Source organism: Vespula pensylvanica, chromosome 7 (assembly GCF_014466175.1).
Source record: "Vespula pensylvanica isolate Volc-1 chromosome 7, ASM1446617v1, whole genome shotgun sequence".
Lineage (NCBI taxonomy): Eukaryota > Metazoa > Arthropoda > Insecta > Hymenoptera > Vespidae > Vespula > Vespula pensylvanica.
Genome location: NC_057691.1, coordinates 3,592,495 through 3,607,527, shown reverse-complemented (window position 1 = coordinate 3,607,527; position 15,033 = coordinate 3,592,495). Strand labels below are relative to the sequence as shown.

Genomic DNA, 15,033 nt, shown 5'->3' with positions numbered 1-15,033 from the left:
ATCAGTGTTCCAAAATTGCCTGCCATTTTTCTTTCTTCTTATTTTAATTTTCTTTAATTAAAAAAGATATATATGAATATATATATATATATACAATTTTCTATCGTACTTACGTAACAAAACTATTTCGTGTTTACTTGCTTCTCTTATTTTTCGTTTGTCAATACGAATATTAGATATTACAAAGTTAATCGAATGAACAAAGAGGGACGTCGATAAATCCGTATATGACGAGAACGGTGGTATCTCTAAAAGACGCAAAAGAAGAAAAAAAAAAAAAGAGAGAAGAAAAAAAAAGAAAAGATGCCGAGAAATCGAGCATGCCTTTTACGCGAAGGCGATAGTATCCTAGCTTCTGCTGGCCGCGTGTAAATAATACGAGACGAAGAATCGAGACCTCACACACGCACACACAATAAACAACGATTTCCGAAGAAACATTGAGAGGAGAAGGAGAAGGAGAAAGAGAAAGAGAAGGAGAAGAAGGACGACGACAAAGACGACGACAACTGGGAAAGACTGCAGAAAGAGAGAGAGAGAGAGAGAGGTTTATTGTTTACAACCGAGCACGAGGAGTATTTATTTGGATTCTTGACTCTATAGAAATTTTTTTCTATTGTGTGTGTGTGCGTTGATATTATTTCCTTTCTTTCTTTATCTATAAAATATTAATCTCTCAATAGGATTATTAAATGATCAAGTATTACTAATACATTTGTATGATATTGTATTATAGATATATCATTTATATTATGATATAACATTAATATGTTATACTATGCAAGATACAATTTTTTATATATCGTAATAATATAATAACATATTGGTATAATAATATATAGTATAGTGTAATAATAGTATTATATAATATTTAATTGGAGAGAAGGAGAGAGGAAGGAGATTATAATATATATATATATATATCATATATATTATAAAAAACAGAAGTAGAAAAAAGAAGAAAGAAAAAACTATTACGTATAATTTATAACTAAAATTGGTAAATTCGAATTCCGTTCAACTACTAAAAGCGAGGATTATGAAACTCTCTTCTAGACTGTTTCTCTCTCTCTCTCTCTCTCTCTCTCTCTCTCTCTCTCTCTCTCTCTCTCTCTCTCTCTCTCTCTCTCTCTCTCTCTCACTCTATACGCATACGTTATAGATATATCTTTCGAAATGATAAAACTTCCTGACTTTCGTTTACCAAACTACGGTTGGTCTAGGCTTATCTATACGTCAATATAACACACACCTGCCTTTTTTACATACGCGGAAACATAGGTGAAACTTAGAAACAATTGGAAATAGGGCGTGCAGCTCGCTTCACGTCTCAGCAACTAGAAAGACACGTGAATCCACGGAGTAGTTCGAGTGAAAGATTTCAATGTTAAAAAGAAGGGAAAATGTCTTCTTATGAGTTCCTACTTCCTACATTTCAAATATTCTTCAAACTTTCTAATATATTCTAAGTAGGACTAATTATATCGAACGATATACATACGTGCATAAATACATACGTGTAAGATATGAAATAACGAAAATAAGAAAAAATATATATTCATTTTTAGCAATTAGACTCGAGGGAAAATAATGGAAAAAAGAAAAAAGAAAAGAATGAAAATAATAACGAGTCCAATTTACAAACAAAAAGAAACTTGTTAAAAAATTCATTGCGTAAAAATATTGTATAAGATTCGCGAAGCGGGTCGATTGTCGCGCCACCAACTTTGAAATTCAAAAGATTTCGAAGCAGGACGAGTTTGGCGGGCCGCACGAATGAGACGGCGTAATAAACGAAACACACGTTCGCTCTCGCTCGTACGCTTTTAACTTAACTTAACGTCTCGTATAAAACATCGTTACATGGTTTCTACTTACCGATGATCACGTTCCCTTTCCCACGTTGTCGAGAAGTTCTTTCCAAGAGTTCCAGATTATTTTCTATCTCGAAGCTGAAACCGATGCTGAACAGTCGAAGAAGCGGAAGTTCAAACCGATTCGTAATCGTCGACGTTCCTCGAAGTAGTTCCTTGATATCACACACTCGTCGATGCTTCGAATCAATTACCCCAATCAATTTTCTTTCTTCTCCACTTTGTGATAATGACAGCTCTCTTTTCTTCCTCTTACTTTAATTCGACTTTTTCATTCGTACACACTACGATTCTTCTCGTCGATTTTACGACGTAAAAATAACTTTCGACGATCACTTTTCGGAACACGCATTTCGCGGAAACACGATCGGCGTTGATCGGATTCGATCGGATTTTTTCGTACGAAAAGGAAGACACGATTAAACGAACGAAAAAAAAAAGAGAGAGAGAGAGAGAGAGAAGGAATATGATACCGTGCAAAATCACGATCGTGATGACACGATAGTTCTTCGAATAATGTCACTGTACTAAACCGACACGTTCGTACGCGTACTAACAAAACACGGCGATGTTTACATCGAACGAAACAGAGATCGAATGAAGGACAAGGAGCACTACGCAATGTTACCGAGTCGGTGTCTCGAGAGCAAGTGCGAGCGGCGCGCTCGATGCTCCTCGTAATCGAGATCGCGAGCCCTCTCTCTCTCTCTCTCACTCTTTCTCCCACTCTCTCTCTCTCTCTCTTCCTCTCTCTATCTCTCTCTCCCTCTCTCTCCGATACGATCGTCTATTTCACTCACACATTACACTTTACCCCCCACCGAACGAAGAACGGTGTAACTCTTTCCATTTCTTTCTATCTTTCGATCATTTCCTCTTCATTTTTCCAACCAATTAGAACTTTCCATCAAATTTACGTATCTTCGAATCAACCAATCTCGTTTTATACGCACATATGTATGCATATATATATATATATAATATATTATAGTATATAATATATTAAGAAATTGTTATAATTATTAATATTATTACATACATAGTATAATATTAAATTACATATGTACGTACGATGATATATATATACAATATATATACATACATATATAGGTACACATATGTACATAGCTCAATACGCTATGTAATAATATAATATATTATTAATATTATACGGACATACGTATTAATTTTCGTATTATAAATAGTTGTAAACGATTCGTGACGTCATTTTGATCTTCTTAACGATCTTTCGACGAAAACAAAAGGGTGAATTACCGATAACGACGATCGAAACACAATATGGCTGTTTCTTCTTGAACACGAACCTCCCCATTCTCTCTTCTTTTTTCTTCTCCTCCTCTTCATGCTGGTACTTTCCTCGACGGCAAATTTTCGATGGACGATCGCAAAATTACGAAGCCTTCGGGCTTCAAGCCCAACGATCCTTTTCTTTTTTCGTCGATGCATTTTGCCCCCACGCGAACCAATCACGACGCTACTCGACAACGAAGGATAACGATTTGGTGGGACCACCAAGGCCCTTTGTACGAGGAAGGGCCACTTTCACGAAAGCGAATATTACGTTCGTTTTGAGCTGTAGAATTTTCTCTTTTCTTTTTCTCTCCGAATTTTTTTTCATCCTTTTTGTTTTGTTTCGTTTTGTTTTGATTCCTTTCTCGGGATCGTACTACGCGTTCTCTTCGACAAATAAGAAATAAAATCGTTTCTCTTAAGACAGCTTTCTTTTTTTTTTTGTCTATCTTTATCGAAATAAGGAACTGAATATCTCGTCGTCCGTCGATTAAATAAGACGTCACGAATATACATCATACGCGTAACGATTTTAGCGACATCTAAAACGATCGAAATTAAAAAAGCGGGAAATTGTGATCGTTTAATCGTTATTAATTAACTAATCTTTTATATTTCGATTTGAAGATTTTTTAATATTTCATATTTAACGGCGTTAAGAGCTAAACTTATAAGAGGAAATCTCGTCGAAAGTCTCGAAACCTTTCCCATTCACGTGGATGAAACTTTGCGGGTCTGATGAACCGGGTTGATAACGTGCAATAATGGATAAAGAAACGAACGGAGGAATAAAGGGGAAACAATGAAAAGTGAAGAAATTCGCGTTATACCGTTCCGTTACTGTTAGAAAATGTTAGATGTATAAAGCGTGTATTCTTCGAAGTATATGTGTACGTGTATGCTGTGTGTGTGTGTGTGTGTATATATACACGATAAAATATAGATATTGCAAACATTCAATCGAGAAAATCTAAAGATGTGCTTCGCTACACTGTCTATAATGTATTAGTAAATGTACATTGAAATTACAATACCTATTATGCTCGAAAGAATACCGTTATACAATTTTCGTAGATAAAAATAGAATCGTTTGATATATCGGTCGTTGCATAAAAAAAAAAAAAAGAAAGAAAAAAGGAAATAGTTTTTGACACGTAAAAAATTAATAAAAAGGTTATTGTTTATAAAATTATTCAAAATTACGAAAGTAAACGCGTGTTTATCGATAAGTAGGTCCTTGTTAAAAAATTTTTTGTAAGTACATACATACGTACTTCTAACCTTAATTTTTCTACCAACTTAATAAATCCGCTTTCTCATCGAATAACACACTTTAGCTTCCAACTTGTCCGCAAATGAAGAATTTGTTTTTGTGATTTATATTCGCGATCTTTAACTTAAGCATTCGTTGGAATGTTATCCATATGCGAACCGTGACAATCGCAATCAATCTACGAGCCAAGCGTGTACCACTTTCCAAACGGAAGATGATACAGGATATAAAACCAGTCGATCTTCGTTGACTATACTACTAACGATTACATCCTAGATTAATACTCGAAGTCTCTTATTACGTTATTTCCTTATTAAAAGATGTGCGAAGATATGGACGAATCTATCCTGAAGTCGTGTTACGAGGAAAAGGATTTGTAATTAGATAAAAAAATTAGTAAACATTAGTCTCTCATTCTCTGTAAAATATGTAATCGATGATTCGAACGTTAATTAAAATAAAAAACTCTTATCTAAACTCATATCGTTCTAAAGTATCAAAACTCGACTGGGTTGTCAATTACGGTATACAAAGAACAAAAATATATTTGATAACTAAAACGACAGCTTCGAACTATCATTCTAATTGACAAGATGTGTAATTATATTATTCGTATTTGTTGCTAACATTGTCTCGTTCCGAACTTTAAATCAATCTAACGAATGCAACTATTTATATATTGGCAAATCAAATAACTGAAGGTTGTAACAACTATAATTTAGGTTTATTGTTACATAACTACTTTGAATGGATATATACGTATGTATATATTCGCACACGCATACACATATATGTATATATATATATATATATGAAGTAATGTTCTATATACAGTTGCCTGTAAATTTAATCATGATTTACTTATGCGGTGGCCAATTCCATTGATTGACTGGAGCTTCTTCGATTAAATTTTCCCATGGTTTCCAGATTTTCATTCTATGTATTAACATTACTTCTAATTTAGCTTGCTCGATAACTTCTTCGATGTATTTGACACCTAATTTTTCTGCTACAACTTCTTTATCTGGATTCTATAATAAAGCAATATAATATGCATCAAAATGATAACATATTTTACTTTATATTTCTTTAGTCAAAATAATTATTTAATAGTTGAAGTATAAAGGAAAGTAACATATTACTTGTTTTAAAATATTCATTCGTTCTTTGACAATCTGCTCTGTACATTGTCGGTATGTATAATTCTCTGGAAAAGTTTTCAATCCATTTAATATTTTATTGTTAAGGACTTCCAAAATAGCATGAGGATTAGACACTTGTTTTAATCCTGTCAGTGTAATCTGTAAAAAACACAAATTTGCATATTCATATATCTTTTCTTAATTACGATATAACCATAAAAATTAAATCATATATACATATATACATATATATATATTTTGTATGCTACGTAACAAAAAACAACGATGTAATATTTATGAGGTATGAAATATTAAAAAGTAATATATTCTCTATTCGTCGCATAATTTACCTTTTTAAGAGCTCCTGCCATTGTCTATATTGTAAATTTATATTATAATTAATTATATTTATACGACCTACTATTGCTCGTACGTTGTAGGTTATACAGGAACACGGGTCAAATTATGAAGATAGAAACAGCTAAACATCAGTGGCGCCACGCTGCGGAGATAAACTTACTACTAGTGTTTATACAGCTTGCCTAGAGAATTCTTGAAAAAATGTCATTGTTAAAAATTATGCGTAGTTAAATCTATTAAACAGAATATAACGAAATCTTACTAGTTTTTATATCATGATAGCACAGAGATCGTCGTAATACGAAAAAATTGTATAAATTGGCATTTTTATCTTATGAAAGTAAAATCTTAGTTCCTTAAAGATTTGTATCGTAAAAAAGAGAGAGAGAAACAATCTATCTTAAATATATAGATAGGGTGGTTTTTTAAAAGATTTTTTTTTTTAAACATAAGATTTATTTAAATGTGTCATAAACGCATGGCGCTTATCGGTTAGATTTCGCAACACGTTCAAGTTCATCCTTCTTTTTTATCGCATATGAATTCGACGAGCCTTTCGCAGCATTGATAAGTTCATCGGCTAAACATTCTGCGATTGTTTTGATGTTGCGGAATGCCGCTTCTCTCGCGCCGGTACACAATAACCAAATAGCTTGATTAACGCGACGTAATGGAGAAACGTCTACAGCTTGTCTTCTAACTGTACCAGCACGACCGATACGCGTGGAATCTTCCCTAGGTCCTGAATTGATGATGGCTGTTACGAGAACCTATAAAATCATAAGTACTTTTATAGAATGTATACTCATACTTTGACAAAACATCAATACGATAAAAATACAAAGGAACTTTAAGTAAAAGTATTAATTCTGTACCTGTAAAGGATTATCACCAGTAAGAAGGTGAATAATTTCAAAAGCATGCTTTACGATCCTAACAGCCATCAATTTTTTTCCATTATTTCTTCCGTGCATCATCAAAGAATTTGTAAGACGTTCCACAATAGGACATTGAGCTTTCCTAAAACGTTTGGCTGCATAACGACCAGCTGAATGTGGAAGATATTTGGCATTCTTCTCTTTTACAGCGATATAATCTTGTAAGGACATATCATTAACTTGCACGTCATCACAATTCCAGCGACCGAACAATTTGATCTCCGGTAACTCTGCAGAAAGTGCAACTGGTAACGTGTTTGTGGTAGTAACCACATCATCAAATGTTTCAATATCTGGCATTATGTATCTGAAAGAAAATATTTTAGGTTAAGAACAACAATTAACAATATCTATCACTGTTAGTAATATAAAGCAAACCGAGGCAACAAAAACAACGCAAACAAGTCGCACTGTAAATGTCAGGTAAACAGATCAAATAAGAAAGAAATATTCTATGTAATCTTATCAATATCAAATAAAAACGTTTAGCGTAATTTTACAAAACAGTAGATGAAATTTAATCGATACTCGCTAATACATAAAATTCATTCACAATGTAAAAATATATTTTAAAGAAGTACAAAAATCATTCTGTTTGAGAAGTACACGATCATCCAATTGACTAATTACGTTCGTAGAAAATGAATTTGCTCATCGAAAAAAATTATATTACAGTACTAATGAATTCTTCAAGAAATAATTGTTGTACGTTGAAACGAGAAAAACATGTCACCATGTGGTCTCGATTATGGTTAGACTGCTTATCGAACGATGTAAAAAAAACGTTCATGAGACACAGACGCTCGCACGAATTTTAGAAATATCCTCGACCTTACGAAATCACAGTATCACATCTCACCGACAAAAAGAAAGGTCACAATATCGAATATCTAATTCTATAACTTACGTTCGCGTCTCCGTCGGAGCAAGCGTGAACAGGAAAAGACCATAAGACTCTCAGCGCCTTGGCCTGTGATTGCCGGATTTTAACCATCGGAGTCAACGGCTTTCCGTAAATACAAAACATAAACTTTACAATATATAACACATGACGAATCTCTATCGATTTAATTGAAATATATCGAAGATATAATAAAAATTATATAAAGAAGAAGGATGACCGATAATAAAAATGTAGCGAGTATATAAACGAATGAAAGATTTATTGTGACTAGAGTGGTACTCCTTAAGTTCGTCACACGGCCGTATCGTCGGTACCGACCTAATTAATAATAAGTAAAAACAACAACAAAAGGAAACACGTAGATTGATTTATAACGTAGTAAACATCGGCTGTAACGAAGAACAAACATAAACATTTAAACGAGCCTTCTCATATCAGTAGTAATTCGTCTTTAGTCGAATGTAGATCGGACTTAAGGAGCGCGCTAAAAGGAGGCGCGCGATTGGTCGGCGGTCGGCCATCTTGCTCGTGGTTTAGACCGTGCGAGAGGATTTCGTCGGAGGATGCGTGTTTATCGAGAATTCCAGTGATATCGGTTAGTAAAACTCGACGCGGCGGCGTTTGGTCTATCGAAAAATGTGTGTTTAATTGTGTCTAACCTTGTAAGTTTGTTTTATTACTATTGTGTGTTGTGTGCTTTCGTATGTGTGTGAGATAGAAGTTGCTAAAGACGAGTGGAGAGGAATAATATCGGCTACGGTCAATTTGAAAGAGGAAGGATTGAGGGATCATTAGCAAGATGGCGCCAATGGTTTCTACTTGAAATGGGAGAATGGAAAAAAAATGGACATCGTTTGGCCGTTTGACAGTGTTTTGGACGAGAGGATAAACAAACGATATGACCTATTCAACTTGGCTGCTACGCTTTACGATTGATTCAACAACGAAAACTGCGACGAACGTGAGTAATACTTTCGTATACATACAAATCAATTGTCTTGTCCACGCGATATTTAATATTATTAAACTTTCTTTACTTTTTTCTATCTAATAAGTGAGTGAGAGAGTGAGTGAGTGAGTGAGTGTGTGTGCGAGAGAGAGAGAGAGAGAGAGAGAGAGAGAGAGAGAGAGAGAGAGAGAGCTATAGACGATATTAAAAAGAAAAAAAATTGCTTCGTCTTTTCGAACCGATCGAAAACATCATTTGAACGATCATTAATACGTTATAATGTTATACTCGTTTAGAACGTTTACCATAATGTACATACATAAGATTGCGGTATTCGCGTAGCTATATAAACACGGACATTCTCAAGTACTTACCACAGATAGTTTGTATTGGATTGTCGATATAAACTTCTCCGAATGATAAAACATACGCATTAGGATAAAGTTCTTCTCGAGTGTTTACACAGTTTAAGATCTCTGCAACGTCGAACATCGTATCGGTATTAAAGAGAAAGACGTAGAAGGGGATCTTATGAAAAGCTTGTTAGTCAAAATATGAAAACGAAAAGGAGGAGGAAAAAGAAAGGAAGAAGAGGAAAGAAAAAAAAAAAAAAAAGCAAACAAGAAAGAAGAAAAAGAGTTGGGGGAAAAAAAGCGAAGTACGTGTATGTAATTTATTAATCGAAAAAAAAATGTTTTGATCGACGTGTATAACACATTGATATGTACATACATACATATGTATGACATACCGGCGAGGCGGCTCTTTAATCGAGGGAAATTAATTGCGCGTATCCAGGCTGGAAGTCTAACATGTGTGTATACGTATGTGTACGTACACCGTGTATGTACGATGTATACATTTATGTAGATATATGTAGGTATATCGTATATACCTACGTACGTATGTGTATATATATATATATATAATATATATACATACGTATGTGTGTATACGTATGTATCGGCGTCGACCGCATTAATACGACCGCAAATGCCGATTTACCCTTTCTCGTTTACCCTACCGCGACGCGCGATATATTCGTAGGAATAATGTCGCATTCGAGGTACATAATTGTCCATAACCGTATGCGTACCGCGAGTGTCGTAATGAAAAATAAATTTCGGCTTGCTTCGACGTCGCTCGTTCGGCCGATGACTCGCTCGGACGATTCGGCTTTAGTCGACTCGACTCGACTCGACTCGACGAGGTGGGAAATAAATTTTCCTGCCCTCGTCTCGTCTCGTTTCGTCTCTCTCTCTCTCTATCTCTCTCTCTCTCCCTCTATCTTTCTCTCTTTATCTCCCTCTTTCTCTTTTTCTCTCGTGTCCGGGATCGTAAAGCGAATGTTTTAAAGAGTGGGGGAAGGAAAGAGAGAGGCGAGAGAGAGAGAGAGAGAGAGAGAGAGACAGAATCGCATGCTAGTGAATATCCTCGGATTTTACCGCTTCGTCGGAAATAGTTAATTCGATAAACGTGCTCGTTAAAAACTACATTAAAAAGTCAACGATATTATTCCTTTTATACATGCCCGGCTTTCTTCAACCTATACGCATACAGACACGTATACAGAAACACGCACGCGCAGATACCTAGGTTACATCTATATACCTACACAAATATATATGTATGTATGTATCTATATACACACATTTTGGAATCTTGTATTTTCATTCGTCTGACAAAGTCCATGGCGAAGCTAGAAACGATTAGAGTAGAATATAACGCGGTAGCCAAGTTTCTAAAGTCAGGATAAACGCGATCATAGATTTGCATAATGAATGCGATTTACTCCCTCGTTTACATCGCTCGACTTCGTTCGGAAGACATCAATTCCCCTTGTACACGAGGAAAGATAGAGAGACGCAATTCTCCATGTCTTTTTCACCCTCCCTCTTACCCCTTTTGAATTGAGAATACGTAGGCAATGAAATGTTGATGAAAAGTCAATGAAATGTTCTTACGTATTATGTTTGCACAACGTACAAGTAATTGATCTTTTTCAGCTTCGTAGATTTTTTTTATATATATATATATATTTTTTTTTTCTGTTGTTTTTTTTCTCGTTTCTTCTTTATTCATTAGAGTTTATCGAACAATCTGGTAGAACGTCCTTCCTTGAATTTTTACTTGTAGAATTTTAAACACGTTGTAGAAACGCGGACTAAAGGAACGCTAATGCCGCTTGAAAAATTCGCGGCTCATTTCTTTTTCTTTTTATTTTTTTCTCCTTCCTTTGAACTTTATTTTCTTTATTTTAAGACGTATTTCACTTTAAGAATGAAATTTATACATTTAAAAGAAAGAAAGAAAGAAAGAAAGAAAAATAATCGCGATCTTTTCAAATGGCCCTCGTATTACAAAACCAGTAGATATACCGTTAAGCACGATGCGTTGTAAAGCGGAACAGACAAAGTTGCGTGATTTGCAACCTGGTCGAGATATATACATACATGCATATACATGTGAGAAAAGGATAGAGAAACGGAATACTATGGATATGAGGTCAGAGTTAAAAAAAAGAAGAAAAAAATTACACACACGCACAGGTAGTTTGGTTCTCTACGAAAGGAAAAAAAAGAAAAGAAAAGAAAATAAAAAAAAAAAAAATAAAAAAAAAGAAAGAAAGTATTTTTTCCCATATGCATGGGGAGAAATGAAATCGAAAGAAATATTTCGAAACGATATAACAAACATATTATGGGATTCCTGAATCGATAGGATTACGTGATCACATCCCGTAGAGGAAACTTGAACTCTAAGTCGATCGTTTATCTCGGACGAAGGGTTGAGATATATCTTCGAGAATCGCAGTCAAATCAAATCGAGATACGAGAAAGATTTTTTTATTCTTTTTCTTTTTTTTTTTGATTTTTCTTTTTCTTTTTTCTTCTTTTTTTTCTCTCTTTCTTAAGTCAATCAACGTTGTGATTATCTTCGCTTTATCCACATTCTATTGTTCTTTGATTTTTATTTATTTACGCTGAAGATAATCGATAATAAACTATGTAATGCATTGGGTATATATGTATGTGAATATATACATACATGCATATATATATATATATATATATATATAAACACATACGTTATTCATCTTCGTAAATGAGCAAGAAATTTATAGCGAGCAATTCATCGTCGTTGTAGTAAAACGTGTCATAGATAAGATAACGAAAACGACGCGTGTATTTATACGAGAAAGAGAGAGAGAGAGAGAAAGAGAGAGAGAGAGAGAACAAAATATGCACTCGCTTTAGAATTTTGTTCGACTTAACGGAAGTCGTGCGTGGCTTATATATCCCGTTATCAACTTCGTCTTGTCTTTCCTCTTGAAATTGTTTTCGATTCATGCTCTCCGATTATTATTACTCATTTTCATTTTCTTCTTTTTCTTCCATTTTTTTTCCTTCTTTTTCTTTTTTCGAAATAAACAAACAAACAAACAAACAAACATGAACATTGTCTATCTATTAATTGTAAGTTATCGATTAAATTGTCGCTATCGGTAATACAGTTTTCTCGCAGTCGGTAAAAATTTATCATTGACTTATCACGATAGTAGATAGATAATAAAAGCAAAAAAAAAATGGCGATGACTAATCATTGATGTTGATGGACAATCGATCTTCGTTTTATGATCGTCTGCGATTAAAACTTCTAGATGTTTTCTGTGATCTGCACCGCCACTATTTTGATATTATATTTTTTTTTTCTATTCTTTTTTTTTTCTCTATTGAGTGAAGTATTTTTTTATTTTATTTTTTGTATTAAAAGTTATATACATAATCATATAAATTTTCAATAAAAAATACTCAATATTATGCAATCCAAATAGCTAGAGACACACATATCAGAAAAAATCAATGATTTTCATAGGATAATATAAACGCATCTAAATGTTTCTAGTAAACATTTATTTTACGATCTCAAAAATAATTTGAAAACATGACAGTTATCTTGAAAAAAAAAAAGATCACGACAAAGCATAGATGGATAATAAAAATGTAGCAAAAAATGCTAACGACTAATCACCGATGTTAACGAATGAATCTTTTTTTCTATATGCTCCGAACGATGTCAAATTATATTTTAGAACAGCACGACTATTTTATAAGAAATTTCCGAAGACGTTTGATATCCGATTTGAAAAATGACTTGCGAACATTAATCGTTTTTCGAATAATTATAGAAATTAGTATAAAATAAATAATAGAAACGGAAAAACAATTTTTGTTTCGGAATTCTTCGACAAATAAAATTAACGTGTAAGGATAATCGGTGGTAAAGGGAAAGAAAAAAAAAGGAATAAACAAAAAAGAAAGAAATAAAAAAATAAAAAGAGAAATACAGAGAGAAAGAGAAAGGTGCGGATTGGGTGTCCGGGTATACGGAACAATCCCACAGTAATCCTTGTTATTCGAACGGACCCTTGTCGTCGGTTTGCGAATGAAAGAGAGAGAATGAGAGAGTGAGAGAATGAGAAGAGGGCACCGCGAGGGTCGAGGAGAAGCGAATAGGGTTGAAAACGTGTTCACCGTCGTCCAGTATAGAGAAGTTGAACCAGTGGTGGAGGTTTACGGAGGCTGGGTTGCGTCTGTGCACCAGAGTGGGGGGTAGGTGGAGTGATGAAGAGGGTAAGGAAGATCGAGCGAGCGAGAGAGAGAGAGAAAGAGAGAGAGGGGGTGAGGGAGGGAGGAAAGAAGGGAGAAGGGGGAAAGAAGCGTGCGGTATTAGAAATTTACGAGCCGCCGCGGCCGTTCGGATTGCCAACTCATCTCGAGTTCAACTTTATTACTTTAAGTAAGATCCCAAGTTAAGGGCAGTAAACTTATGTATGAGCAAGTCGTTAGTGGGGTTTCTCGATATGGTAGAAAGCTAATCAACGACCGGTGTCTTTAAATTGCTCTCTTCAAAAGGAGGGTGAGGAAGAATCGAATTTCACTAAAGCGAGCCATCCGATTTGTCGACTTCTCGAATTCGATAACGATAACGATAGTAAAATGGAACATTTAATTAATCGAGGAGGATGCAAACTTTCTACCAATTTATTTTCCGGAAAAAGAGAGAGAGAGAGAGAGAGAGAGAGAGAGAGAGAGAGAGAGAGAGAAAGAGAGAGTAAGTAATTCTTTCGTATAAAAGGATTCCATTGTTGTAATTGTTCGTTAGTGATTTCTTTCATGGAAGGATTTTGGAGAATGTCGTCGATGAAAGTGGCAAGAAGAAAAAGAAGAAGAAAAAGAAGAAGGGAAAGGGAAAAGGTAAAGGGATGGGAGGGAAAGAAGAATGCAGAGAAAAGGCGATCGCAACGCGGACAGAGGCTATACGGTCCCTCGGCATTGTCTTCTTCATTACGTAGATATCCCGCGCGAGTATAAATGCAATTAAGCGCGTCGCGTCATCGTTAAAGCGCCGTAATTGCATTCGAGCAAAAGCAATTACGACTTCACTGTCAGCGATGAGTCGGTACGGCCCTCCTACGGACCATTAGCATAAATAGTTTATAAACCGACGTACGACACTTTACAATGTCGCGACGTATCTCTCCTCTTTCTCTCTCTATCTTTCTCTTTCTCCTTCTCTTTCTCTTTCTCTCTATTTCTCTTCCTTATTCTCTTATATTTTTCTATTTCCACGAATAGAAGAAAGACTATTGATTGTCTTTGAAAATGTACAAAGAGAAAGGGAAATCGTTCTTGCAGCGTTACCTTCTTTGTTCTCAAGAATAGAAGATATGTACTATGAAAGAGTATAGGGTTTGCTACCTAAGGGACTAATTATTATTTTACTCGTTTTCTTCGAAGATACTATTTCTTTATTATCCTATGTCGATAGATATTTTTTTGATATCTATTATCAAGAAATTGTATAAAATCTATATTATATATGTCTCTCCAGCTGTCTCTCTTTCTCTCTCTCTCTCTCTCTCATACACATACTAGTTTGTCTATATTTCTTTCTCTTTTTCTCTTATCGAAGAATCTCCACGTTCACCTCCCTCTTGATCTGTCTTCGTGGCAAATTCAGGGACAGAAGAGTGTACTTACACGGACAAGAAGGGCGTTTGTAGGGAGGCTCGACGAGGCAGCTTACGTTATATTCTGCGGCTTCCAGTCTCATATCGTATTATTGTCATGTTTCGTCGACACGAAGGGAGCGAAAGACCACCGAACGAAGAAGGGTCGCGTACGAGAGAGAGAGAGAGAGAGAGAGAGAGAGAGAGAGAGAGAGAGAGAGAGAGAGAGAGAAAAGAGGTATGGGAGAGGGTAAAGGGAGGCTTACGAA

General features: G+C 35.0%; 4 protein-coding genes and 1 long non-coding RNA gene across 7 annotated transcripts in view; 1 reads left to right on the top strand and 4 right to left on the bottom strand.

Annotated features, from left to right (window-relative positions):
* The window catches only part of LOC122630653, a 50,262-nt gene extending 47,628 nt beyond the window's left edge, over positions 1-2,634 (bottom strand). For 2 of the 3 annotated variants that reach the window (XM_043815397.1, XM_043815400.1), the window contains exon 1: positions 1,879-2,633. The gene's annotated coding sequence lies outside the window, so the exon portion shown is untranslated. Of the gene's footprint in view, positions 1-1,878 lie in introns of all 3 variants that reach the window. The other variant, XM_043815399.1, reaches the window with a different exon arrangement.
* Positions 2,635-2,673: 39 nt separating this feature from the next.
* LOC122630658 lies at positions 2,674-3,806 on the bottom strand. The gene is made up of 2 exons (XR_006327536.1): positions 3,150-3,806; positions 2,674-2,795 (listed from the first exon to the last, which is right to left on the bottom strand). It is a non-coding gene; the product is annotated as an uncharacterized LOC122630658 (long non-coding RNA).
* Positions 3,807-5,163: 1,357 nt separating this feature from the next.
* LOC122630650 (NADH dehydrogenase [ubiquinone] 1 alpha subcomplex subunit 5) lies at positions 5,164-6,111 on the bottom strand. Its single transcript, XM_043815385.1, has 3 exons — positions 5,951-6,111; positions 5,601-5,759; positions 5,164-5,489 (listed from the first exon to the last, which is right to left on the bottom strand). The coding sequence occupies exons 1-3, from the start codon at positions 5,969-5,971 to the stop codon at positions 5,316-5,318; spliced, it is 354 nt and encodes a 117-aa protein (XP_043671320.1). The 5' UTR covers positions 5,972-6,111; the 3' UTR covers positions 5,164-5,315.
* Positions 6,112-6,393: 282 nt separating this feature from the next.
* Positions 6,394-7,919, bottom strand: LOC122630649 (40S ribosomal protein S5). Its single transcript, XM_043815384.1, has 3 exons — positions 7,806-7,919; positions 6,836-7,205; positions 6,394-6,730 (listed from the first exon to the last, which is right to left on the bottom strand). The coding sequence occupies exons 2-3, from the start codon at positions 7,196-7,198 to the stop codon at positions 6,446-6,448; spliced, it is 648 nt and encodes a 215-aa protein (XP_043671319.1). The 5' UTR covers positions 7,199-7,205; positions 7,806-7,919; the 3' UTR covers positions 6,394-6,445.
* A 187-nt stretch (positions 7,920-8,106) lies between these two features.
* LOC122630635 (zinc finger protein 608-like) overlaps positions 8,107-15,033 on the top strand; it is a 176,425-nt gene continuing 169,498 nt past the window's right edge. The window contains exon 1 of the mRNA XM_043815354.1: positions 8,107-8,763. The gene's annotated coding sequence lies outside the window, so the exon portion shown is untranslated. The remainder of the gene's footprint in view (positions 8,764-15,033) is intronic.

What these genes read in the sequence shown, in the direction of transcription:
- LOC122630649 (XM_043815384.1), bottom strand. Translation starts at nt 7,198, where the DNA reads ATGCCAGATATTGAAACATTTGATGATGTGGTTACTACCACAAACACG. An exon ending in CTGGTGATAATCCTTTACAG is followed by an intron (nt 6,731 to 6,835) that starts GTACAGAATTAA and finishes ATGATTTTATAG; the next exon opens with GTTCTCGTAACAGCCATCAT.
- LOC122630650 (XM_043815385.1), bottom strand. Translation starts at nt 5,971, where the DNA reads ATGGCAGGAGCTCTTAAAAAG. An exon ending in TGGCAGGAGCTCTTAAAAAG is followed by an intron (nt 5,760 to 5,950) that starts GTAAATTATGCG and finishes TGTTTTTTACAG; the next exon opens with ATTACACTGACAGGATTAAA. An exon ending in GAATGAATATTTTAAAACAA is followed by an intron (nt 5,490 to 5,600) that starts GTAATATGTTAC and finishes GCTTTATTATAG; the next exon opens with AATCCAGATAAAGAAGTTGT.